This window comes from Phasianus colchicus, chromosome Z (assembly GCF_987193195.1).
Source record: "Phasianus colchicus chromosome Z, bPhaCol1.hap1.1, whole genome shotgun sequence".
Taxonomy (NCBI): Eukaryota; Metazoa; Chordata; class Aves; order Galliformes; family Phasianidae; genus Phasianus; species Phasianus colchicus.
In genome coordinates, this window is record NC_143476.1 from 12,446,195 (window position 1) to 12,473,443 (window position 27,249).

Here is a 27,249-nt window from a genome sequence, read left to right on the forward strand (position 1 = left end):
AGTTGCCAAGTGCTCCTCAGGTAATGTGTGCTGAAGAGCTGACCTTGGTGGCAGGGGCTGTGGCTGCATTTTGTGCCTGTCATGCGGGAATCCAAGAAAGCCTATTCAGAGCAGGAGCTGCAGAGCGAGATAAACATCACGAGAAGGTAAGGCTGAGAAGCAAGGACACCTCCAGAAAGAAGAGAAAAACTGAGTCAAGTGAGCTGCGTGACGGCCGTGTGATGCTGACCATGATTGGAGGAAGAGCGCATGGCTGGGAATGACTGATGGCTCTGGTTGGATGGGTGCCTGTGTGCACAGAGGTAAGGAGTGTTTGTGGGATGTTTTGCTGGCATCTAACGGCTGTAAGGGGAAGTCAAGAGAGAAAACTTGTGAATGCATAGAAGGGATGTTAAAATCTGGAACAGACTGTTTGGATCATTCACAGCTGAGTCCGTGCCAGATTGCCACACTGTCAGAACCTGGGGCCTAGGATTTTCCTTTAAGAGTGCCAACTGCTCATTTTAAATGATAAAAAGTAACACTGAAAAAAGCTTCCCTCCTTGCATTAGAATAACGCATTGATATTTGATGTTTCTGTCTTTCCATTCCTTTAGCAGCCTGGGTGTTGATGCAGCTGCATGCATCTGCTGTCCTCCCCTTCTGTTTTGTGTAAAAGAACAGTAAAATATGCAATCAGTGTGAGATCTTTCTGAAGTATTTTACTTTATTTGCCCCTAGGCTGCAATGGCTGGGCAATGGCAGTGTCACCCAGGAGCCCACACGGCGACCTGATGTCTCATTGTTGGGGTCTATTGGAAACCACCACGATGACAAAAGAATGCCTGGGATTCCTCCGGCCCAAATGCCAAACCTTGCACTTGGCTGTGCTGAACCTCATGAGGTTCACCCAGGCCCACCTCTCAAGTCTGCTGAGCTCAAACAGATGTCATTTTTCTCGTGTCCTTCCATTCCGAGTCCATCTGTTCCCCAAAGCAAAAGAATTTGGAGGGAACCACCGACAGTTATGTGAGCGATTTCAGCGTCTATTTCTGATCATGGCAACAACTTCAGAGGTCACACTTAATTTACGGTGCCCGTTGTAATTCTGACCAAGGCTGCAGTTGCAGCTGACTTCCCAAGGCTGCAAGACGTGGTGGTGACACAGCCTTGTGCTTCTGCATTGGTGCTCATCCCACGTTTCCTTTCTCTGTCTCGCAGGTCAGCTCCTGCTGGAAGCAGATGGTATCCCAGTGTGAATGAAGGTCAGTGCAGGAGCAGCTGCTGATGGGAGGAAGGAAGTCCATGCTGAAGAGCTCTGAAGCATCTGCAGGTATGGTTCTGGAGGAGGCAGCAGTGATGTCGGAGGGCTCCCCAGCAGGAAGCTGTCTCATCCAAATGCTTGCTGAGTGGTTGGAAGGGAGCTTTCTGCATGACAGCAGCACCAGTTGCTTGCTTCAAATGCTGCAAAGACAAGGATTAGCACGAGTTCCAGTATCTACAGTATCATCACGAATCACGATAGGATTACAATGTGTCCTCATACAAACGCAGCCACTTCTCTCTGAGTCCAAAGGCTGTCCAGAAAGCATCTTTGAGGTCTCTCACACCAAACCACTGCTGCCCGTGTGGGATCTGACTCATTAGGGTATAGGGGTTAGGAACCACAGGCTGTCTTTTGAGAACGGGTTCAGTCATTTCCTTACATCTTGCACCAGCCGATACGTGCCGTCTGCCTTCCATGCCGACAGGACTGGGGTGTTATAAGGCTACAGACAAGGTTCCAGAAGACATCCTTAACCAGTGTCTGTGTTACAGCTTTTAGACCCACTCTCCCTTCTAAGGCTATGGGATATTGTTGCTGTTTCACAGCTCCACTCCCTCCTTGGGCAGTTATTTGTAAGGGAAAATTGTGAGTCCACCCCGATTTCCTTCCCCTGCCCACACCTTTGGATTCATTTCTTCTCATCACCAGCTGTTAACACATTCATTGACCCCTGATATGTGTTTAACAGACTTGCAGCTGTAATCCTCATTTAACTGTTAAATCTCTCCCCCATAAATCGGTCCCTGCTTCAGGCACAGAGAACAATTGCCCTGCAACTATTTTATCTTTCCATTTTAGTTCTGTGGTCTCCAAGAGTGGAGCTGTCATTTCTGATCCCTCAGCCCCAGTTACGCACAACAGCCACATCCAGATACATGTCTGGTACCTCTGAACTAGCTAATGCTGTAGGATGGAATGTTGTTTCTGCACTGGCTATCAAATGTGGGATTGCTCTGAAGCAGTACAGCACCATGTGTTTTGTAATTTGCCCTTAGAAACAGTTTGAAAAAGTAGAAAGACTTTATTAGTATTAGTAAAAAGAAGCTATTTCATAACATGTTTTAGAAATACAGTTGTTCAATCATGTGATCAATTCTCACTTACAGAACTGTAATAGTTACAAATTGCATGGGTATAGTATTAAGGACCAGAAAGCATGTTGTAAGGCCATTCTGTTTGGATAGGAGAAGCTCAGCAAAAGAAAAACAGACTCCAAAGAAGCCAGGGCCTCCACACAAGGCCGAACTGACTCACTCTGTGGGCAGGTTGGGATGCAACAGGCAGGCATCAAGAGACTCCCCTCTGTCCTCCTTCCAAACTTCTCTCTCTTCAGGGATGAGCAGCTGTCCAGAAATAGTGGCCAAGTGTTGATAAGCAGCTGTCAGACGTTCAATAATTAGCAGTATACCTGCTGAGCTAGCAACAATTGGTGTTTAGCCAGTCACACACACACACACAGAATGGCCCGGGTTGGAAGGGACCTCAAGGATCAGGAATCTCCAACTCCCTGCCACAGGCAGGGCCACCAACCTCTGTACCATTGCACATATGAACATTGCTGGACAGAAACAGCAGTGTGGGAAAAATCTGTATGCTGTGGATGAAAAGGGTGAATCAGAATGGCTTAACAGCTGTCCCACAAGGAAAAGCAATCCCTTACCTGCTGTGACATGCTCATGGCAACACCAATGCAGAAGCTAGCAGCTGATGCCCACAAGGACAGCCAGCCTGGACTTATTTTCATTACATATCTTTGACCTGATGTCCTTCTAGAAGCTGGGACATTTCTCCCTCTCAGCAGAAGAGGGCAGGGGAGTTACAAGGTGAGGGCACACTCTCCCCTGTTTATCTGGCACTCAAAGTGAAAGAGAAAATGAAAACCAGATGTGTTTCCCTGCCCATGGCAAACACCAGCCTTTTCATCCTTACAGTCCTTCCTGACATCAGCACTAATTGAAACAACATCCCACTCACCTTTGCCATGTCTGGCAGAGGTTGCAGCTCTGTCTATTGCATCCCTCTAGCTTTCAACTCAAGAGCTCCTGTGACACACAAGGAAAAGCAATCTTTTACCTGCTGTGCCATGCTCATGTCAGCAGCAATGCAGATGCCAGCAGCTGATGCCCACAAGGACTGCCAGCCTGGACTTATTTTCATTACATACCTTTGTCCTGATGTCCTTCCAGGAGCTGGGACATTTCTCCCTCTCAGCAGCAGAGGGCAGGAGAGTTGCAAGGTGAGGGCACACTCTCCCCTGTTTATCTGGCACTCAAAGAGAAAGAGAAAATGAAAACCAGATGTGTTTCCCTGCCCATGGCAAACACCAGCCTTTCCATCCTTACAGTCCTTCCTGACATCAGCACTAATTGAAACAACATCCCACTCACCTTTGCCATGTCTGGCAGAGGTTGCAGCTCTGTCTATTGCATCCCTCTAGCTGTCAAGTCAAGAGCTCCTGTGTCACACTAGGAAAAGCAATCTGTTACCTGCTGTGCCTTGCTCATGTCAGCAGCAATGCAGATGCCAGCAGCTGATGCCCACAAGGACAGCCAGCCTGGACTTATTTTCATTACATACCTTTGTCCTGATGTGCTTCTAGAAGCTGGGACATTTCACCATCTCAGCAGAAGAAGGCAGGGGAGTTACAAGGTGAGGGCACACTCTCCCCTGTTTATCTGGCACTCAAAGAGAAAGAGAAAATGAAAACCAGATGTGTTTCCCTGCCCATGGCAAACACCAGCCTTTCCATCCTTACAGTCCTTCCTGACATCAGCAGCAATGGAAACAACATCCCACTCACATTTGACATGTCTGGCAGAGGTTGCAGCTCTGTCTATTGCATCCCTCTCGCTTTCAACTCAAAAGCTCCTGTGTCACACAAGGAAAAGCAACCTTTTACCTGCTTTGCCATGCTCATGGCAGCAGCAATGCAGATGCCAGCAGCTGATGCCCACAAGGACAGCCAGCCTGGACTTATTTTCATTACATATCTTTGACCTGATGTCCTTCTAGAAGCTGGGACATTTCACCATCTCAGCAGAAGACGGCAGGGGAGTTACAAGGTGAGAGCACACTCTCCCCTGTTTATCTGGCACTCAAAGAGAAAGAGAAAATGAAAACCAGATGTGTTTTTCTGCCCATGGCAAACACCAGCCTTTCCATCCTTACAGTCCTTCCTGACATCAGCACTAATTGAAACAACATCCCACTCATCTTTGCCATGTCTGGCAGAGGTTGCAGCTCTATCTATTGCATCCCTCTAGCTGTCAAGTCAAGAGCTCCTGTGTCACACAAGGAAAAGCAATCTTTTACCTCCTTTGCCATGCTCATGGCAACACCAATGCAGATGCCAGCAGCTGATGCCCACAAGGACTGCCAGCCTGGACTTATTTTCATTACATATCTTTGTCCTGATGTGCTTCCAGAAGCTGGGACATTTCACCATCTCAGCAGAAGAAGGCAGGGGAGTTGCAAGGTGAGGGCACACTCTCCCCTGTTTATCTGGCACTCAAAGAGAAAGAGAAAATGAAAACCAGATGTGTTTCCCTGCCCATGGCAAACACCAGCCTTTCCATCCTTACAGTCCTTCCTGACATCAGCACTAATTGAAACAACATCCCACTCACCTTTGCCATGTCTGGCAGAGGTTGCAGCTCTGTCTATTGCATCCCTCTAGCTTTCAAGTCAAGAGCTCCTGTGTCACACAAGGAAAAGCAACCTTTTACCTGCTTTGCCATGCTCATGGCAACACCAATGCAGATGCCAGCAGCTGATGCCCACAAGGACAGCCAGCCTGGACTTATTTTCATTACATATCTTTGTCCTGATGTGCTTCCAGAAGCTGGGACATTTCACCATCTCAGCAGAAGAAGGCAGGGGAGTTGCAAGGTGAGGGCACACTCTCCCCTGTTTATCTGGCACTCAAAGAGAAAGAGAAAATGAAAACCAGATGTGTTTTTCTGCCCATGGCAAACACCAGCCTTTCCATCCTTACAGTCCTTCCTGACATCAGCACTAATTGAAACAACATCCCACTCACCTTTGCCATAACTGGCAGAGGTTGCAGCTCTGTCTATTGCATCCCTCTAGCTTTCAAGTCAAGAGCTCCTGTGTCACACAAGGAAAAGCAATCTTTTACCTGCTGTGCCATGCTCATGGCAGCAGCAATGCAGATGCCAGCAGCTGATGCCCACAAGGACTGCCAGCCTGGACTTATTTTCATTACATACCTTTGTCCTGATGTCCTTCCAGAAGCTGGGACATTTCTCCCTCTCAGCAGCAGAGGGCAGGAGAGTTGCAAGGTGAGGGCACACTCTCCCCTGTTTATCTGGCACTCAAAGAGAAAGAGAAAATGAAAACCAGATGTGTTTTTCTGCCCATGGCAAACACCAGACTTTCCATCCTTACAGTCCTTCCTGACATCAGCACTAATTGAAACAACATCCCACTCACCTTTGCCATGTCTGGCAGAGGTTGCAGCTCTATCTATTGCATCCCTCTAGCTGTCAAGTCAAGAGCTCCTGTGTCACACAAGGAAAAGCAATCTTTTACCTCCTTTGCCATGCTCATGGCAACACCAATGCAGATGCCAGCAGCTGATGCCCACAAGGACAGCCAGCCTGGACTTATTTTCATTACATATCTTTGTCCTGATGTCCTTCTAGAAGCTGGGACATTTCACCATCTCAGCAGAAGAAGGCAGGGGAGTTACAAGGTGAGGGCACACTCTCCCCTGTTTATCTGGCACTCAAAGAGAAAGAGAAAATGAAAACCAGATGTGTTTCCCTGCCCATGGCAAACACCAGCCTTTCCATCCTTACAGTCCTCCTGCCATCAGCACTAATTGAAACAACATCCCACTCATCTTTGCCATGTCTGGCAGAGGTTGCAGCTCTTTCTATTGCATCCGTCTAGCTTTCAAGTCAAGAGCTCCTGTGTCACACAAGAAAAGCAAACTTTTACCTGCTGTGCCATGCTCATGGCAGCAGCAATGCAGATGCCAGCAGCTGATGCCCACAAGGACAGCCAGCCTGGACTTATTTTCATTACGTATCTTTGTCCTGATGTCCTTCTACAAGCTGGAACATTTGTCCCTCTGATCAGCAGAGGGCAGGAGAGTTAGAAGTTGCAGGCACACTCTTCCCTTTTTCTGGCACACAACGAGAAAATGAAAACCAGATGTGTTTCCCTGCCCATGGCAAACACCAGCCTTTCCATCCTTACAGTCCTCCTGACATCAGCAGCAACTGAAACAACATCCCACTCACCTTTGCCATGTCTGACAGAGGTTGCAGCTCTTTCTATTGCATCCCTCTAGCTTTCAAGTCAAGAGCTCTTGTGTCACACAAGGAAAAGCAATCTTTTACCTGCTTTGCCATGCTCATGGCAGCAGCAATGCAGATGCCAGCAGCGGATGCCCACAAGGACAGCCAGCCTGGACTTATTTACATTACATATCTTTGTCCTGATGTCCTTCTACAAGCTGGAACATTTCTCCCTCTGATCAGCATAGGGCAGGAGAGTTAGAAGTTGCAGGCACACTCTTCCCTTTTTCTGGCACACAACGAGAAAATGAAAACAAGATGTGTTTCCCTGCCCATGGCAAACACCAGCCTTTCCATCCTTACAGTCCTTCCTGACTTCAGCAATAATTGAAACAACATCCCACTCACCTTTGCCATGTCTGACAGAGGTTGAAGCTCTTTCTATTGCATCCCTCTAGCTTTCAAGTCAAGAGCTCCTGTGTCACACAAGGAAAAGCAACCTTTTACCTGCTTTGCCATGCTCATGGCAGCAGCAATGCAGATGCCAGCAGCTGATGCCCACAAGGACAGCCAGCCTGGACTTATTTTCATTACATATCTTTGTCCTGATGTCCTTCTAGAAGCTGGAACATTTCTCCCTCTGAGCAGCAGAGGGCAAGAGGGGTCCAAGTTGCAGGCATACTCTCCCCTGTTTATCTGGCACTCAAAGAGAAAGAGAAAATGAAAACCAGATGTGTTTTTCTGCCCATGGCAAACACCAGCCTTTCCATCCTTACAGTCTTCCTGACTTCAGCACTATTGAAACAACATCCCACTCACCTTTGCCTTGTCTGGCAGAGGTTGCAGCTCTTTCTATTGCATCCCTCTAGCTTTCAAGTCAAGAGCTCCTGTGTCACACAAGGAAAAGCAATCTTTTACCTGCTTTGCCAAGCTCATGGCAGCAGCAATGCAGATGCCAGCAGCTGATGCCCACAAGGACAGCCAGCCTGGACTTATTTTCATTACATATCTTTGTCCTGATGTCCTTCTACAAGCTGGAACATTTCTCCCTCTGATCAGCAGAGGGCAGGAGAGTTAGAAGTTGCAGGCACACTCTTCTCTTTTTCTGCCACACAAAGAGAAAATGAAAACAAGATGTGTTTCCCAGCCCATGGCAAACACCAGCCTTTCCATCCTTACAGTCTTCCTGACTTCAGCACTAATTGAAACAACATCCCACTCACCTTTGCCATGTCTGGCAGAGGTTGCAGCTCTTTCTATTGCATCCCTCTAGCTTTCAAGTCAAGAGCTCCTGTGTCACACAAGGAAAAGCAATCTTTTACCTGCTGTGCCATGCTCATGGCATAAGCAATGCAGTTTCCAGCAGCTGATGCCCACAAGGACAGCCAGCCTGGACTTATTTTCATTACATATCTTTGTCCTGATGTCCTTCTAGAAGCTGGAACATTTCTCCCTCTGATCAGCAGAGGGCAGGAGAGTTAGAAGTTGCAGGCACACTCTCCTCTTTTTCTGTCACACAAAGAGAAAATGAAAACCAGATGTGTTTCCCAGCCCATGGCAAACACCAGCCATTCCATCCTTACAGTCCTCCCTGACATCAGCAGCAACTGAAACAACATCCCACTCACCTTTGCCATGTCTGGAAGAGGTTGCAGCTTTTTCTATTACATCCTTCTTGCTTTGAAGTCAAGAGCTCCTGTGTCACACAAGGAAAAGCAATGTTTTACCTGCTTTGCCATGCTCATGGCAGCAGCAATGCAGATGGCAGCAGCTGATGCCCACAAGGACAGCCAGCCTGGACTTATTTACATTACATATCTTTGTCCTGATGTCCTTCTACAAGCTGGAACATTTCTCCCTCTGATCAGCAGAGGGCAGGAGAGTTAGAAGTTGCAGGCACACTCTCCTCTTTTTCTGGCACACAAAGAGAAAATGAAAACCAGATGTGTTTCCCTGCCCATGGCAAACACCAGCCTTTCCATCCTTACAGTCCTCCTGAAATCAGCACTAATTGAAACAACATCCCACTCACCTTTGCCATGTCTGGCAGAGGTTGCAGCTCTTTCTATTGCATCCCTCTAGCTTTCAAGTCAAGAGCTCCTGTGTCACACAAAGAAAAGCAATCTTTTACCTGCTTTGCCATGCCTATGGCAGCAGCAATGCAGATGCCAGCAGCGGATGGCCACAAGGACAGCCAGCCTGGACTTATTTTCATTACATATCTTTGTCCTGAAGTCCTTCTAGAAGCTGGAACATTTCTCCCTCTGAGCAGCAAAGGGCAGGAGGGGTCCAAGGTGAGGGCACGCTCTCCGCTGTTTATCTGGCACAAAAGGAGAAAGAGAAAATGAAAACCAGATGTGTTTTCCAGCCCATGGCAAACACCAGCCTTTCCATCCTTACAGTCCTCCTGACATCAGCACTAATTGAAACAACATCCCACTCACCTTTGCCATGTCTGGCAGAGGTTGCAGCTCTGTCTATTGCATCCCTCTAGCTTTCAAGTCAAGAGCTCCTGTGTCACACAAGGAAAAGCAATCTTTTACCTGCTGTGCCATGCTCATGGCAGCAGCAATGCAGATGCCAGCAGCGGATGGCCACAAGGACAGCCAGCCTGGACTTATTTTCATTACATATCTTTGTCCTGATGTCCTTCTAGAAGCTGGAACATTTCTCCCTCTGATCAGCAGAGGGCAGGAGAGTTAGAACAAGCAGGAACACTCTGCTCTTTTTCTGGCACACAAAGATAAAATGAAAACCAGATGTGTTTACCTGCCCATGACAAACGCCAGCTTTTCCATCCTTACAGTCCTTCCTGACATCAGCAGCAACTGAAACAACATCCAACTCACCTTTGCCATGTCTGACAGAGGTTGCAGCTCTTTCTATTGCATCCCTCTAGCTTTCAAGTCAAGAGCTCCTGTGTCACACAAGGAAAAGCAATCTGTTACCTGCTGTGCCATGCTCATGGCAGCAGCAATGCAGATGCCAGCAGCTGATGCCCACAAGGACAGCCAGTCTGGACTTATTTTCATTACATATCTTTGCCCTGATTTCCTTCTAGAAGATGGAACATTTCTCCCTCTGAGCAGCAGAGGGCAGGAGAGTTAGAAGTTGCAGGCACACTCTCCTCTTTTTCTGCCACCCAAAGGGAAGATGAAAACCAGATGTGTTTCCCAGCCCATGGCAAACACCAGCCTTTCCATCCTTACAGTCTTCCTGACTTCAGCACTATTGAAACAACATCCCACTCACCTTTGCCATGTCTGGCTGAGGTTGCAGCTCTTTCTATTGCATCCCTCTAGCTTTCAAGTCAAGAGCTCCTGTGTCACACAAGGAAAAGCAATCTTTTACCTGCTGTGCCAAGCTCATGGCAGCAGCAATGCAGATGTCAGCAGCTGATGCCCACAAGGACAGCCAGCCTGGACTTATTTTCATTACATATCTTTGTCCTGATGTCCTTCTAGAAGGTTGAACACTTCTCCATCTCTGCTGCAATGGTCAAAAAGGGTCCAAGTTTAGGGCACACTCTCTTCATGGCCTCTTGTACTCATAGACAAAGGGAACATGAAAACCAGAAGTTTTTCTTTGCCCATGGCAGACACTAGCCTTTCCATCCTGACAGTCCTTCCTACAATCAGACGGAATTGAAACAACATCCCCCATGTCTCTTTTTTGAACTTATTCATGCATGAATAATAATAAGGAGAATTTTACTGTAAATCTTATTTCTGCATGGAAACGATCAGATAACCGGAGCTTTTTTCTCTAAAACAACCCAGGAAATTTGCATTGTTTATCTTTGTACGCAAAATGTTTTTGCCATTCATCTCAAATATCAATACATCTGGCCAAATAATATAGAAAAAGTATTTACAGACATTTTTGGACATTGATTACTTCTGGTCAAGTGGGAAAGAATCCCTAAGCTGCAATCATGGAATTCTTTTATCAGTTTCTCTGATTTAGCCAGTGTTACTAAAAGGGAAATAAGACACAGGCTTTTGATAGCAGCTGCCAATTTAAGAATGATAATAAGTTTTATTATTCTTGGCTAAGATCAAAGTCCTGCATTTCAGGTTTATCTCCAGCTCATCAATTATAATTAACAGTTTTGGATAGCCACATTATTATATGGCAATATTGTCTTCCTGCAAGGAATTTCATTGTTTTACACGTGCCACAGGTTGTTAATAGATTGCCTAATCACCATTTATTTTTTTTTATTGGCTTATGATGACCACAGAAAATTATACAGCAGCACCATAAAAACTTTAAATCCTATCCCATGTATCTGCATTCATACGAAAATTATATTGGAAAGCATCGGTGAAACTAAGATTACAAAATAAAGCAGGGGACAATTTCAGTGAAAGCCTGCAGGTTTCACAGCTCTGCCCATTTCAACCCCCTGAAGACATCCACGGGTTTCCTGCTGTGGGACACAGGCACTCACCTGCAGCTCAGCACTGCCTGCTCATGCCTGCGCACACCTTCAGGCTGGAACCAAGGAAATCCTCAGCAAAGACATCAGTACACTTTTGTTATGATGACTTTCACAAAGAAGCATCAAATATTTCTTCTCGAGAAATACTGCAAGTCCCTTTGACACTAGCCCTTATTTTAAATGTTTAGATTTATGCTTCATTCAGGCGTGCTGTCACTCCCAAAAAGATTTTTATTCCTTTTCATTCTGAGGAACACAGTGATTTCTGCCTTGTTTACTGACTGTAGGCACAGCAATACTCCTGCACCTTCAGGGAAACAGCAAATCCATCTCTTTCACACCCTACTTCTATCAAGCTCATTCACCTTACAAGGTATTTATTGCAAGCAGCTCTTCCAAAAATGGAGATTAACAGAACCTGCAACCCAGGACACCTCAGTAAGCCAGTACTTTTCATCTCCTGAAGGTGTAGGTAGACACAGAGCTGGAACATCTTTTCCAGAGCTGTGTGATGCTATCTCATCTGTGTTCCCTTACTGTTGACTCAGTGTCACTTCTTATCTAACCTGGTTGCATCCCAGGATTTCTGGTGCCAAAAATAAACTGACAGCTTTCATCACTAGTTAAAAGGAAACTGCAATAGGAAAAGCAATTTTTCTGATTTCTCTGTTGATCAAAGATGCTTCATGCAAGCCTGATGCGGTAGAAACAATATCAGCTTTAGAATGACAGTCATTAGAGCAGAATCCTTTCACTGATGAAATCCCACAGTCCTGATTCATACAACACTGACACTGGAGGACACAGTAGTTTAGATGAGAGCGCATTAAAAATGACTAAGTTAAGGTCTCAGCAAAGAGTGACAAGTATGAAAAAAAGAAGTTGCAGAAACTGCTTCAGTTTGGCACTCTGGCATAAAGTATGACAACACACAACCTGCCTGTGCAGTTCCAGAAGCAGAGGAAAGCCGTCAACCAAGACTTGTTCTCATCTGCTCTGAAAGTCCACTGGGACAAGGCCACTTTTCTCTGACGTGCTTCCAGAAGTATCACTTCTGAGCACTGTGCCAGGGAGTTACAAGATACTGTTTGTGTGTACAGAGGAGAAAAAGACGTCTGTCTGGAAACAGACTTGGTGAAGGAGAAGCAGCATTTTCCAGAGTACTTCAGAAAGAACTGAGCACTGCCCCAAGAGCTTCAGAGCGGCAGGCTGTCACAGTGTGCCAACCAGCTCAGCTGTGAGTTGGCACTGAAGCTGCACCACAGGGAGAACAAAGCCCCCTGTGCACCCTTGGAGAGCCAAGGGTTGGAGATTCATGAACCTTGAGCTCCTTTCCAACCCGGGCCATGCTGTGATTCTGGGATTCTCACCTTTGCCTCATCTGGCAGAGGGAGGCAGCTCTTTCTCTTGTCTCCCTAGGGCTGTCAGGTCACCAGGGCCAGTGTCACACAGGGAACTGCAAACACTGTGTGTGCTGTGCCCTGCCCATGGCAGCACAGAGGCAGCTGCCAGCAGCTGATGCCCACAAGGACAGCCAGCCTGGACTTCCTTTGATTCCTTCCCTTTGGATCAGCGTCCTTCAGGAAGGCGGAACATCTCTCCAGCTGAGCAGCAGAGGACAGCAGGGCTTCGTTGTCTGGGCATGTTCTCTTCTGGCCCTCTGGCCCTCACAGACACAGGAGGAGGACACAGAGGCTGCTGTAACACAGCCAGCCCTGCCTCTCAGGTCAGCTCTCAGGCCATCCTCTCTCCCCTCAGCAGCAGCTCACTGTTCTGCACTCCTCTGGCCTGGGCTGGCAGAGGTGTGCAGCAGTTCTGCTGATCTCCCAGTGCTGGCCATGTCTGCAGTGCCTGTGTGAAAGACACAGGAAGCTGCCAGCATTGCACTGCTCTGCTGTGCCCCTGCCATCACCGAGTTTGCTGTCAGCAGCTGCTGCTACACGTCCATTCAGGCACAGGCCTTTCCTTCCTGGCCCTCTTTCCCCCCCTCTCTCCTCTGCTCTCTCTCGTGCTCCCCTTTGGCCTGGGCTGGCTGAGCAGTGCAGGCCTTGTTGTTGCTCCCTGGGCCAACTACGTCACGGTTCCCCGTGACTCTGCCAGCTGCTCTGACACAGCGACTGCGTCCTCAGTGTGGATTCCAGAATGCGACAGACGTCCAGAGAAGACTTCCAGGGCTGATTGGAACATGCTGCCATCAAGAACTGCCATGGCTCAGGCCCCCTGGGAATCTGCTCACAGCGAAAGCTGCTGTCACTCTGTGTGGGCACAGCCTTGTCTGTGTAGGCCTGCTCACACTGCAGCCCCTGTCTGCACCAGAACCGTGCCGATCCACCTTCTCTTGGCCTCCTTGCCTGCATGGAAAAGGGCAGCTTGGGCTGAAGTCCCTCAACCTTCAGATGGCCGAGTGAAGTCTCTGAGCCCTGGTGACCCACGCAGCTCTTCAGCCTGCTGACCTGCTCTGCTGGGGCTGTCTTAACAGGCAGAGGGCACGTTATCCTCATGTCCCCACATCCATCCCTCTTAGCATACTGTAGGCCAGTTCCTAAAAGGACACCTGCACAATCTCTCTGAATGTTAATCAACATGTAGTTAGTTTTCAGTGGTGATTAGCTATGTGTTTAGTCAGAGGTGCAATGGTTCTAATGGTGAGAGAAAGACATTCCCAGTTGTCATCAGGTGGAACACACTTCAGACTGGAATCCTCAAGCAGACTGCAGTCAAGCTTTCTTAATTACTCGTTGTTGTTATCAATTCAGACGCATCTCTTAATTCCTGCTTGAATGAACATTTTGTAATAATCTGCTGAGACAGTGCAAGGCTTGACAATGAGACTATAGTTTATTAAAGTAGCACTTTTTACTTAGGTGCACTTTTCATCTGTTGAACTTCCTGTCGTCTATTGGAAATCTCTGGCACCAGTGCATAAGATTCACCTATTCTATAGAAGTCTGACTGAACCCCATACTGGGATTATTTTTGTTCAATCCAAGCACCTTGGACGTTACTATACATTTATTCAATCATGAGGTAAGTCTGCTTCAGAAGCAATATAGAAAGCATAAAGGGGGAAGAAGATAATGTATTAGTGAAGACTTAACTAGTATTCATAAACTGAAAACTGTGAAACACTATGATGATTACAGAATTTCCCGGAGAAATGTCAAGTTCTTCTCTGAATGCTAAATGCAACATCAGTTCACTTCTCACTGGGTTGAATGTTTTAAATATTTGGTAATAATAATGGTTCCTTAATTCTGACATTTAATATGAAAATATTAAAATTCCTGTGTTAGAGTACTTTTTTGTTAGAATGCCAGATGCTAAAGGGATGAAGTGGCACAAGAAAGCAAAATATCTCTGCTGATGGCAGGAAGGACTGTAAGGATGGAAAGGCTGGTGTTTGCCATGGGCAGGGAAACACATCTGGTTTTCTTGTTCCCTTTGTCTTTGAGTTCCAGAAAAATAGAGGAGAGCGTGCCCTCACCTTGGACCCCTCCTGCCCTCTGCTGCTGAGATGGAGAAATGTCCCACCTCCTACAAGGACATCAGGACAAAGATAAGTAATCAAAATATTTCCAGGCTGGCTGTACTTGTGGGCATCTGTTGCTGGAAAATTTAATGGCATTAAACTGCCTAGATAAGGACAGAATGAGGGTGACAATAGAATGGTACGTAATCACAGTACAATGAAAAAAGTATGCAGGGTGCAGGAAGGGAGGTGTGGACATTCTGAGTTGCAACTCTTTATTTGCTCCAGAAAGCTCTATCAGAATGGAAGACTGAAGGAAATACTTTGAGTGTTTTCTAATGTGACTGGATGAAAGATCCATGTGGCAAATTGAATAACTGAGTGGTAAAGGGACATAGATACCTCACTGTTTCATGGAACCTTTCAATTAAGCACCTGAGCACTGTGTACAGGACTTGGGAATATAAGTATTAGAGGATCATGGAATATCTGTATTTGGAAGGGACCTCGAGGATCATGTATTCCACCTCCTGGTTCCACACTGGACCTCCTATGGGTCAAGCCCTGTGTCTGAGAGCATTGTGCAAATGCTCTTTGGCCTTTGTCAGCTCAGTGCCAAACCACTGCCCTGGGGAGCCAGTGCCAAATTCCATGTATCTAGTTCATCCTACAGAATGATGCCAAGAACAGTTATAGAGATCGACTTACAAACAAAATTCTTGTCCTGAATTAATGGTACACTCACCATTAAAAAAAAAAAAAAAAAAAAAGAGAAAAAGAAGAAAAAAAAAAGAAAAAAAAAATCAAAGCCACATTCTTACGCTGGCATTTTACAGTATTGTCAGATTTTTGTAATTCTGTTTTGTCATATAAGATTCTCTCATCATGAAATAATGACCAAGTTCTCTTTTCAGATCTAAACATACAAATGCTAAAGGCAGCAGTGCTGTTCAAGAGTACATTACCAGCTCAAACACTGCTTTGGCTATAAAACTGAAGGTAGTAAGGAATTTTATCAAGGAGTTAGAAGAAAACATGTAAGTGTAGATTTAAAAGCAACCTGTATTGTTACTTAGAGTTTGATATAGTGTAATCCAATGCACAGTACTTGTAACGTGTGTTTTACAAAATGCTTTGCAATGTAGGCATCTATTAAGATAAATGCTGCAAGTTCTAATATGTCCATGACCTTTTCAAACTGTTCCTTACTCCTACACATCACTACGAGTAGTTCTTCTGTCAGGAAGGATCACATGAGTAATTAACCTGTGACCTTAAGTTTGGAATTAAATGCATACAGTGGAAGTAAGAGCTGTGGGTTATTTTGCTCTTTCAGTGTTGAACAGCCGAGGTGTTTTGTTTTGGAGGGTGGATAGTGATGGGACAAGTGGGGAATGGCTTTAAACTGAGACGGGGGCTGTTGAGGTTTAGGTTGGATGTGAGGAGGAAGTTTTTCAGCCAGAGGGTGGTGAGGCACTGGAACAGGTTGCCCAGGGAGGCTGTGGATGCCCCATCCCTGCAGGCATCCACGGCCAGGCTGGATGTGGCTCTGGGCAGCCTGGGCTGCTGGTGGGCAGGTTAGAAAGCCCACAGGACTTTATTGCAGCCCTGGGTGCAGGGGGATCACTGCTCCTAGCATGCACACAGAAGAGCTGGAGCACACAGGTGATGTCCATTCCACTTGTGAAAATTCCTGCAATTCCAGAGAGCGTGCGCCTGTTCCAATCTCTGCTGCACAGATTAAAAACTGATTGCAGATGAGCTGTTTTGGTATGGGGTTCTTGCCAACGGTCTGCAGTGGCTGTGTGATTCCTCGGGGAGTTGCTCTCCAGCCCAAAGGTCATGTCCTAAGTCGACCAGATCCCGTTTGTGTCCAGAAATGGCTGACAACAGATCAGCTGCTGGTCAAGTTTCTAACATCACACTGGCCTTGCTCCAGTGTCTGTGTCATCAGCCCCAGCACATACGGTGCACCTCTTCAAGGCTTTGCAACACTGAGACTCTGCACTTGGGCTCCAGACATCCTGCTGCACCAAGAGGTTATTCTAGCTTTGGTATCTTGCAACTTTGTATATAACTACATCACTGTAACCATAAATGTCTAGGAGCATGGAGATGGAGAAATTAATCTTCCTGTAATTCTCTGTACTGCAGCCCCGTGGTTGTCAACACCTAATGCAATATTGAAATTTCAGTTGAGAAATTGAAAGCTGTCCCTAACAAAAAAACATCTGCATTTGTTATTGGAATCACACTGAGGATCAAGAAATCCAAATGCTTCTAGCATAACCACGATTACAGGCAGTGTTTAGACAAGCTCTTACAGGAAAACCATGAACACAAGGCTAAAGAGAGACTAAGTGATGCACTCTGCAGGAATACTCATGGAAGTCTTCACAGTGCAGGAGTCTGATCTGATTACAGATGCTGTGCTTTAAGTACCCCTTATCATATCTTTTTTTTCACTGTTGTGCAGGGGTTGGACTCAGTGATCTCTGGAGGCTGGAGATGCTGTTTGCTAATGGCAGATGGAGAGAGGAAAAGCAAGTCCAAGGCATGCTGTGCATAGCCACCACATGGCATCTGCCCCATTTCCCCCTGCACAAAGGAGGAGCAGCTCACAAGCTTGGCCTGGGCCAGGGAAGGGAGCAGACAAACATCTGGACCGACCCCAAACGAGCTGGTTCTGCAGGTTGGGTGTCTTCTGCTGCTTGTCTCACATCCTGCTGCTCAGCGGTAGATTTGTTCCTGCTCAGTGCTAACAGGAAACTCACACAGCATTTCTGTTTCAGCTGTGCCAACGCTTTGATCCCTTGCTGCTTGGATGGGGCGTTTGAAGAAGGATGCCTGTGCTGATGTCCAGCCAGGCTTTGGGGATGAGTCTCCACACCAGGGTCCGTCTGACAGGACTGAGGGTTGGGGATCCAGCCAGGTCGAGTCCAGCGTGCTTTGCTCTTGTTCTTAGTGCTTGTTTTTGCTCAGGAGGGCAGGAGGTGAACCTCGTGAACCAATGCCTGCAGACGGGGTTTGCAGAGAAAGAGGTCCTGCAGGCCTTGTGTGACAGCCACGGAGCTGCAGCGAGGCTGCATCCGTGTAAAACACCAGAGATCCACGGAGGTGTGAAGGGGAGCTGTGGGCTGCAGTCACGCAGGAAGGGATGTGCATGCTCGGGGTTTGGTTGTTGTGTGTGTGTTAAGTGACTGTGATACCACTGCTGGGTCAGTGTGAGTGTACGGAACAAGTGTGACAGCCTTTTTGATGGAGCCCTGTGAAAGGAGTCCTATGGACTTGAGATCCAACTGTCAGCCTGTGAGCATCATCCAGGAGTTGGGGTAGGGGATGAGGCAAGGGAAGTTGGGCTGAGAAAGGGATAAAGCAGTCTGGCAGTAGTTCTGTGTTTCTCCCATCTCCTGCTTTATTTCCTTCCAGGTGAAATAGATGGGTGCTGCAACATGCCCTTGAATGTAACAAAACCCACTCTAGTGTGGATTTGACATGGGCCCAGCACTGCAAGGTACGCTGCTGGGAGGAAGCGTCCATCTGGCTGAGGGCAGGAAGGCCCTCCAGAGGGATGCACTGAGGCCAGTTGTGCGAGGCTCAACAAGAGCAAGCGCCAGGTCCTGCGCTTTGGTCATGACGACCCCGTGCCAGCTTCTCCAGGATTTGGCTGGGGTAGAATTCCAAGCAGCCCCTGATTCCAGAACGTTGGGCTGGGCTGTTGGAATCTTCTGCCCTTGTGACTGGTCTTGCCTCCCCACCCTGTCCGTCGTGGTGGAGCAGCCTGGTGGCCCTCAGTGATGTCATAAGGGCTAGAATGAGGGGAGGAGCAGTGCGTGCTGCGTCCCTTCATTGGAGCGCTGGAGCTCTGACTGAGCAGCTCGCTTGTTGCACTTGTGCACCGACTGCGTCCCTTTGTCTTCACACCGTCCTGTGCAGCACCTTGTAGGTAAGCTGAGACAGTGTGGGAGAGACGGGGGGACAGTGAGTGCTGAGAACTGCTGGCTGGCGGAGCTCATAGGATCACATTATCTCCATCAGCAGAGGGGTGGCCATGAGGGACAGGGAGGTGATCGTCCCCCCCTGCTCTGCTCTTGTGAGGCCCCAGCTGCAGTACAGTGTCCAGAAAGACAGGGAGCTGTTGGAGAGGGTCCAGAGGCGAGCCACAGAGATGATCAGGGGACAGGAGCACCTCCCCTGCAAAGACAGGCTGAGGGAGCTGGGCTTGTTCAGCCTGGAGAAATGAAGGCTGTGGGGTGACCTCATGGCAGCCTTCAGTACCTCAAGGGAGCCTAAAAAGAGGAGGGAACCAACTCTTTGAAAGGGTAGATAACAGCACGACAAGGGAAATGGTTTTAAGTTGAAAACTTAAGTTTTTAAGTTGAGGGAGGGCAGATTTTGGTTTTTCCCTCGTAGTCTTTGCTAAACCGTGGAAGCAAACTGACCTGCTCTTTCTCTCTCCTCTCTCCACCCTCTGCCTGCTTCCCTGCTGCAGCTTTTGCTCGTGGAAGATCAGAGCAAAGAGACAAGGAACGGCTGCGGATTCGTGAGATTTCTCTCCCTCGTTCTGATCTCTTGCCAGGTACCTGCCATGGTTTATCCCCCCACATGCTTTAGCAGCCCATGACGCCCCGTGTTTAGTAACACAGCCTCATCCAGCTTTGATGGGACGCTGGTCACGTGTGGGTTTTCTCCACGTGCTCTGCAGCTCAGCCCTCAGAAGGATGCTGTCTGTGGTGCTGTGACCAGCTGGTTTTATGGAAAGCAATCCCTTAGGCAAAGAGTCCCAGCCCCAGCTTGTGCAGAGCTGCACAGCATCACCAGGGACACCAGCAGGCGTGCTTGGGCTGTGTGAGTGTGCCCGACAGCTGTAGGGAGCACAGCAGAGATGTGAACAGAGAAAATAAAAGTGTGTTTCTTTTCAGTTCCAGCTTGTCACACCTACGCTGATGGCTGTGGCGTGCAGCGAGATCAGCTGTGGGCCTGACCTGGCATGGACAGAGGTAGAGTATGAAGCTCTGATTGGTCTTTGTTCCCTGACTGCAGCCAGCAGAGTGAGCCGCAGATGTGCTCTCCTGCTTTCCAAGAGAGCTCCTCTGTGGCAAGACAGTAGTGCAAGCGTGGCAAGTTTATAAAAGTACCAGAGCCATCTCGGCTGTGGTGTTTGTCCTCTACTGACTTTTCCCTTGAAATGGCTGCAGAAACAACAATCATTCTCTGCTCTGTTTGGCCTCGCTGTTGGTTGGACTGCTCAAGAGAGCTGCTTTGTGCCTGCAGTGGCACTGTTTGCACCTTGTAACTGCAGCCGTAGCTTTGGTTTCCCTCTTCACGGTCTCCTAGCATCTGAAACAGTCAGCCTTCCTGCACAAAGAGCGCAGGAAAGGAGGGGGCAAAATGGACAAGGCCACCTGTCTGCGTCAGTGCCATTGCTGATTAGTCTGGGTGGGGAGAGATGCATCTTTGCTGGCGTGTGCCTGCTGCACACCAGGGAGAGAAACAGCCGTTATTAGACTTGCAGTTCCTTCTGAAGTGCCCATGATAAGGACCGAGTGCATTTCCTGCAGCTTTCTCTGCAGATGTGCTCCTCACCTTGAAGTCCTCCTTGTTGGTTCCCAGCTCCTCACCGTGGCCTGTACTCTCTGTTTCAGGCTGAGAACAAGGGGAAGCCCCTGCTGGACCATGAGGTGGCACCTGTGAATGTTCCAGCTATTGCTGCTGCCCATGCTATTAAGAGATACGTTGCCCAGGCAGCGGATGAACTCTCCTTTGACGTAAGCAGTTCAAGGCGTTCCTTGTTGCTCAATTTTACAATGGCAAATGCCTTCAGAGCTGCACTGGTGCAAGTGCTCTCATGCTCGGCGATGTTTGGCAGTGCAGAAGAATGCAGTCATTTGAGCTGTGCTTTCCTCCCAGCCGTGCTGAAGCTGGGATTGACGTTGCAATCTCTTGCAGGTGGGAGACATCGTGTGTGTCATCGACATGCCACCAAAGGAGCTGACCCCCTGGTGGAGAGGCAAGCTCGGCTTCCAGGTAGGCACAAGCTTCAGACTGGAGAGTGCAACTTCAGTAAAGGCAGGAATCTCAGCTTAGAGCTGCTCTGCCTGCACAGGATGCCCAGTGGACATAAACAGTTTCACTGTGTCGGTGTCAGAGGACCTTGCCTTTGGCTGCAAATGTTGAAAAATTATTACCTTTATGCTGTGAACTATGGCCATTTTCTGCTGGATAGTCTTATGGAACGTCAGGCAAGCACGTTCTGAGGGAAATGTTATGTGGCTTTTGGTTTAACAGTTCAGACCTGAGAAGTGCTGCATGCAATAGTTGGCTTCTCTTCTTGTTACAGGTTGGATTTTTCCCAGGGGAGTGTGTGGAACTGATTAATAAGAACATTCCTGAGGCACTCATCAACTCAGTGCCAAAGCCAGGTAGGGATGTTACATTTGATGGTGTGGGGAAGCAAAAGGGAGTCTTTTTTGGGGTGTGTTCCATGTTTAGTACCTCCTTTATCCATCCCACATTGTCCTCTGGGTTGATGATTCTTCATGCACACCATGGGGCAGAGATTTGGCCCAATCCTCCTGTGTTTATGATTGGACTTGGCAAAACTATAGAATCTTCATAGAATGGCTTGGGATGGTAGGGTCCTTAAGGATCCTCAAGCTTCCACTTCCTTGCATCAGGCTGTGCTGCCAGCCCCCACATTTAATGTCAGATTAGACCAGGCTGCCCAGGGCCCCATCCAACCTGGCCTTGGGCTCCTCCAGAGATGGGGAAAATCCCTTTTTGTATGTACTGGTTGGTAATGTTCTTCCCGTTCTGACGTGCTCTGTAGAATGTGCTGTGCTCGGCCTCGTCCAACGGAGCCAGACCTGAAATGACCTGGTTTCTTCCTTTTGTTGTGCAGTGCCCAAAAAACGCAGCAAGATCCTCACCTTCCTTCGTTCCTTGGTGAAGGCCCGCCCAAAGAAACCGACCGAGCGGGAGGTGGAGAAGGAAAGGGTGTTTGGCGGTGACCTGGGAGAGCATCTTCTCCACTCCGGTCGTGATGGTAAGGAGCTGCCCATTCCTGAGATCTTCCTCTGCTGGGCATCTAAAGAAGATGAAAGGGAGCTCATATCTAGCAGGGGGCAAGCTGATAGCCGTGGAGACACGTGTAATGGGAGTTGATGGCTGAAGGATAAAGTGAGGCGGATGCTCCTAAGAGACAAGCACATCTGTATTTGCTTCAGCCAAGCCTGGCTGGGCTTAGTGGATGGGATGTGAAGCACAGCCTGCAGCACGATTGAATCAGGAGCTCCACTGACGGCTGGCACGTGTTCTTCAGTCCCCCAGGTCCTCCAGAGCTGCGCTGAGTTCATTGAGCAGCACGGCGTGGTGCAGGGGATATACCGCCTGTCCGGCGTCGCGTCCAACATCCAGAGACTGCGGTAAGAGTGCTGCGACTGACACAGCCTGAGTGCATCTGGTGTGGCTTTGGGCTTGCCTTCCTCTCGCTCAACCGGGTTTGCGTCCCTCTCTCCAGGCAGGAATTTGAGTCGGAGCAGATTCCTGAGCTCACCGTCCGCGACATTCACAGCGTGAGCTCCCTCTGCAAGATGTACTTCAGGGAGCTCCCGAACCCTCTGCTCACCCACCAGCTGTACGGCAAGTTCTCGGTAAGCACAAGGCCACGTCTTTCGTTTCCCTCTTCCTGGGCCTCTTGGCAGATGGCTGCAGCAGTGCCCCAGCTCGGAGGCCCTTTTGCTGTCAGCCCCACGAGGTTTACTCGCAGTGGTGTACTAGCCTGATTGGTGTCTCGCTCCCTTTCTGCACTACTCCAGGATGCTGTTGGTGCCGCTACAGAGGAGGAGCGGCTGCTCAGAATGCAGGACGTCATCCAGCAGCTGCCCGCTCCTCACTACAGGTCAGTGCTGCCCTCAGCCTGCTGAGCTCAGCCCTGCTGCATTGCAGAGGGCAACGATGCGGTTCCAGGCTCTGTCTCATGCCGGCAACACGATGCCTGTGTATGCTGAAGGGTTGAAGGCTCCATGGGGTTACTTTATGGGGTCAGTTCCTGGGCACGGGGGCACGCTTGGTGCAGCTGATGGCTGCGGCTGTGCTGTGCTGGGGCTTGGTGCTGCAGCGTGGCACTCAGTCAAGTTGGATCTACTTCACCTTCGGTGACAGTAGCAATCACAAGAAGTAGCATGAATGGAGGTTTGCTTTCTGAATTGCAGCACGGCATGCTCGTTGGTGCTGAACGTTTGCCTCTCTTGTTTTCCAGGACTCTGGAGTTCCTGATGAGACACTTGGCGTGTCTGGCTGGGAGCTCCACGATAACAAACATGCATGCCAAGAACCTAGCCATTGTGTGGGCTCCAAACCTCTTAAGGTAAACTTCTGGTTCTGTTTCAACACTTCCTCTGTTCTCCAGTTAAGAAAAGCAGTCCTCTCTTTTTCTCCATCAAATGTGCTCTTCTCCTGTAAAATCTGTGGCTGACAGAAGAGCAGGAGCCTGGGCTGTTCTCCAACCCCACGGGCACAATGTCTAGGTGACAATTTCTGCAGTCTTGTTGAGATGGGACTGACGTGTCCTTGATCATCCAGGGGAATTTCTGCAGTGGCATCACTGATTGCCCACCGCGGAAGTCTCCAGAGCCTCAGCTGGCAGCTTTTGGCTGCAACAATTCAGACTCTGGGAAATGGTCTTGGAGAAATGACTTCTAAAATCTGCCTTTTCTACAGATCACAGCAGAACGAGTCTGCCTGCGCCAGCGGAAGAGCTGCCTGCATGGAGCTGCAGACGCAGTCGGATGTGGTGGAATTTCTCATCAACCACACAGACGTCCTCTTCTGCTCCAAATCCGGAGCAGACATCGCAGATGCAGCAGGTGAGTGTCTTCCTCCATTTGCTTGATCTTGACCTGACACCTTGACCAAATGCAGGCCTTCTCCAGGACCTTTGAGATACTCTTTTACCATCAAGGGGACAGCAGACCTCTGGGCTTCCATTAGGGTATGGCATCCTGTTGCTGGATGCTGAGAATGTCCAAGCCCAAACTTCACAAGGAGGAAACCGTCATTATTATGGTTTGCATGCAGGAAAAGCTTGATGCAAGCGTGGCAGCGAAGCTTTCTCAGTTCCCTGCCCCCATTTCCTTGGGTTTTTCCTTGCCTATTTTGATACAGTAAGCTGCTCTTAATGATGACCGTGTCCTTTGCCATAAACTGACCTCTGCCCACATGGTTATTTTGAGCTCCGCTTCTTCCAGTGGCTGGGATAAGCAAGCCTGAGAAAAATACAGCACCTCCCCCAGAACTGTGGTGGCTGTGCTGCTGCTTTCTGATCCTCGCTCTTACCTGTGGTTTTCCCTGACAGGGCACAATTCTCTCCCAGGGCCCAAGTCTGTGGGGGTCTCTTCTGCTGCCACAAAGCTGCTCAGCCTGGAGAAGGCACAGGCACAGAGGCGAGGCCACAGCAGCTCTCCCCCTGTGACAGAGAGCAGCCAGGACATCAAAGTGGAAGAAAGCCCTGCAGCTGGACAGGGCAAATTCCACACCGTCATTGACTTTCCATCTGACAGGTAAAGAGGACTTTCTTTTCCAGCACCTAGCATCATTGTTTGGGTGGGTTTTTGTGTTTTCCTGCAGAAACCAGGCAGTGCTAGGAACAAGCAACTGCTGCGAAGAGCTCAGTGCTTCTCTTCCCTCACCCTGCACCACGCACGACTCACAGCATTGGCTGTTTTCTCTCTCCAGACAAAATCCACCCAGCAAGAGTGAGGAATCACCAGCTAGCAGTTGGTGTTGCTGCTTCAGGCTCAGAAAGCCATCCTCTGGCAGCAAACGCCAACTGCAGCGCAATGCCAGGCAGCCCTCAGAAACAGCAGTGGTAGTCCTGGCAGGTAAGGGTGCAAATGCAGCTTCCAAATCCCTGCTTTTCAGGAGCATAGAATTCAAGCTTGCTCTGCACTTGTATCTCTTTCTGGCGTTCCAGCCCCTGCCCAACATCTTCAGTTCACCCCTGATCAAGAACCACTGTCGTAATTCAGCTTGTGAAAGTTTGACACTAACCCCTGTGTATCCTTTCTAGGTGAATCGAGCCCTTGCCAACCCACAAGATCCAGGGCAAGTAGCGAGGATGCTCTGTGTGCTTCCATCAGTGGAGAGCTCTTAGGAAGCACAAATTGCTGCAGTTCCAACAGCAGCCTTCCATCTGACATCAGTAATGGAGAGAAGGAGCACATCGAAGTCCATGCTCTCATTACACCTGGCTCTGCTGAAGTTGCTGACCTGAGCCTGCAAGACACCACAGTCACCATCCTGGATTGTAACCAGGAGTCTCTGCAGTGCAGCCCATCCCAAGAGCAGTGTGAGTGCCCCGACAGCAGCACCTCCATGCAGGAGCAGGTCAGTGTCAGTGAAGAGGAGCAGAGCCTCTTGCAGGGGGACTTTCAATCAGGCCTCCAGTCCCAGGCACCGGAGAGCAGCACTGAGAGCTTTGAGCCACTCTCTCCATGACAAGACAGGATGAGTCCCATCTTCACTGTGGACCTCTCACACCCTCCTGTCCTTTATATAATAATAAAAGCACACTTGGGCTCAACCAACGCCTTGACTGCCTCCAGAGTCTTCATTCACACGGACTGGGATGAATGCAGCACACAGCAAGGCACCCCAGCTTGCAATGCTGTGGCTGTGGGGTGCGTGCAGCACAGCTCCGGGTTTGTTCCTGTTTTGTCTGGCTTTGGGATGTCTGCAGGGGGAGCTCTGCTACCATTTGGCATGGTAGCAAATAATCTCTCGCATCCTGGATGCTGCTCATGATACTCCCAAGTTTCCTGGCTGTGGCTTTGTGACGCTTTTCAGGGCTTTTTGATTCATTTTGATGCCTTGGATGTTCCTTAACACCTCCCTCGTCCCATCATGTCCTTTCCTGGCTCCCACCTACGAGCTGGCTGTGCAGATCATCTCCAGACCTGTCATCAGCACACTGCGGCAGGAGAAGCTCCCCCTGGCCAACATCAGGCAGTACTGCTTGGTCTGCAGCTCAGTGGCCATTTCCCCTTTAGGCGGCTCCTGCAGAAGAATCAAGCAGCAGAACCTTTTGCTCACCCTGCAGCACACAAATGCTGCAAAAGCAGAAACAACCTGGGAATCTCTGGGTCTGCAAGACTGCATGGACACTCACTGACTGTGTTTGATGGCTCCCTCCCATCCTTGATTTCCTTCTCCCCTTCTCCTCGTCTGATCCCACTGCTGAGCCATGATCAAGCTGCCCAGTGTTGCAGAGCATCGTGCAGAGCCGTGCTGGCACCTCCTCCCCTTCCTCTCCTGCAACCTCACCTGCTTCTCTGACAGACCTGCTGATCTCACACGTGCCATCGGGATGCTCTGGCACAGGACGTGCCTCTAACCCAAAGCTCCTTCCCACCCTCCCAGGAAAAAGCAAACCAACTGCACCGCCACCAGCACAACCCCGCAGCAGACAGCAGGGAATGCCAACAGCTTCACGCTGCTCCCCTTCACTCCCATCCTAACTGTGTGCACACGGAGAGGCGGAAGGATGGGGTTGCAGGCTGACCTCTGCTGAGGTGAATGAGGGCTCACCGTGTTGCTCCTTAGTAGATTTGTTCATATTCAGTGCTAACAGGAAACTCACGTGACACTGAAGGCCTTGCAAAAGTCTGGCAGGTGATGTCAGTTGCTCTTCCTTTTCCCACTGATGCTGTCACTCCATGGTAGAAGGCCACCACATTGACCAGGCTGCATGTCTCTGCTTCCACTGTTTCTGCATTTCCTTCTTCTTGCTCCCTGTAACCAGCAGTTTCAGCCATGCTGGTTTCCTGCCTCTTCTGCTTGAGTTCCTGTGGCAGGGATGGAGATCTCTTCAGCTCTGAGCAAGTTTTTTTCTGAGAAAGTGACCAGCTCTTTTCCATCCCTTTGCCCCTACAAACAGTTGTCCAGAGGATCTCGTCCAAGAATTCCTGGAACAGCCTGCAGCTGGCTCTCCTGAAGTTCAGGCTCCTGCCTTTGCTTCCTGCCAGGCCCGCATTCCTTGAGATCACCAACTCAAGGAGGGCATGGTCACTGCAGCCCTGACCGCCTCCTGTCGTAACCCCTGGTGTGCACCATGTCCAGCAATGCTTCCCTTCTGCTTGCTGTGCCCAATGCCTGCACCACAGAGTGATTCTCACTGCACTCCAGGAGTCTGTCAGATTGCTTGCAGCCAGCCATGCTGATTTCCCAGACTGACTGGAATCCCCCATCAGCATGAGAGTCAGTGAGTGCGATGCTTCTGCTGGCTGCAGTAAGCAGCTCCCACCAACAGGCTCTCTTTCCAGGCGGCTGTAGCAGACCCTCACCTCCAGAAGCCCTGCACTGCTGCACTTCCTAATTTTACCCACAAGTTCACAACCTGCTCATGGCTCTTCTTAGTTCTTTGCAGTCAACTTCTCATCATAGGGGGCAAATCCCTTGCCTTCCAGAATTCCATAGTATCAATTGTGTCTGCTTTATGTCAGGATTTTTTTTCTTTCTTTTCTTTTTCCATTTTCTAGGTAGGAAAATGAATTTCTGAGCCAGGAGAAGCAGAAGTGAAACAGTCTTCCTGGCACTGCTCAGGTTGCAGGAGTTGCCAAGTGCTCCTCAGGTAATGTGTGCTGAAGAGCTGACCTTGGTGGCAGGGGCTGTGGCTGCATTTTGTGCCTGTCATGCGGGAATCCAAGAAAGCCTATTCAGAGCAGGAGCTGCAGAGCGAGATAAACATCACGAGAAGGTAAGGCTGAGA

At 49.0% G+C, this 27,249-nt stretch overlaps 1 protein-coding gene and 1 long non-coding RNA gene across 4 annotated transcripts in view; one reads left to right on the forward strand and one right to left on the reverse strand.

Annotated features, from left to right (window-relative positions):
- LOC149912557 (uncharacterized) overlaps positions 1–9,124 on the reverse strand; it is a 28,304-nt gene extending 19,180 nt beyond the window's left edge. Inside the window, exons 1-6 of one of the 3 annotated variants that reach the window (XR_016461469.1) lie at positions 9,015–9,124; positions 5,536–5,639; positions 3,694–3,761; positions 3,471–3,574; positions 3,281–3,348; positions 2,843–3,161 (exon numbers count right to left, since the gene is read on the reverse strand). This is a non-coding gene — a long non-coding RNA (uncharacterized LOC149912557). Of the gene's footprint in view, positions 1–2,842; positions 3,162–3,280; positions 3,349–3,470; positions 3,762–5,535; positions 5,640–9,014 lie in introns of those variants that run through there. The other 2 variants (XR_016461466.1, XR_016461467.1) reach the window with 2 other exon arrangements.
- A 14,051-nt stretch (positions 9,125–23,175) lies between these two features.
- Positions 23,176–27,249, forward strand: part of LOC149912559 (rho GTPase-activating protein 32-like) — a 490,746-nt gene continuing 486,672 nt past the window's right edge. Inside the window, exon 1 of the mRNA XM_090131844.1 lies at positions 23,176–23,350. Coding sequence (XP_089987970.1) covers positions 23,176–23,350 — 175 coding nt within the window. The remainder of the gene's footprint in view (positions 23,351–27,249) is intronic.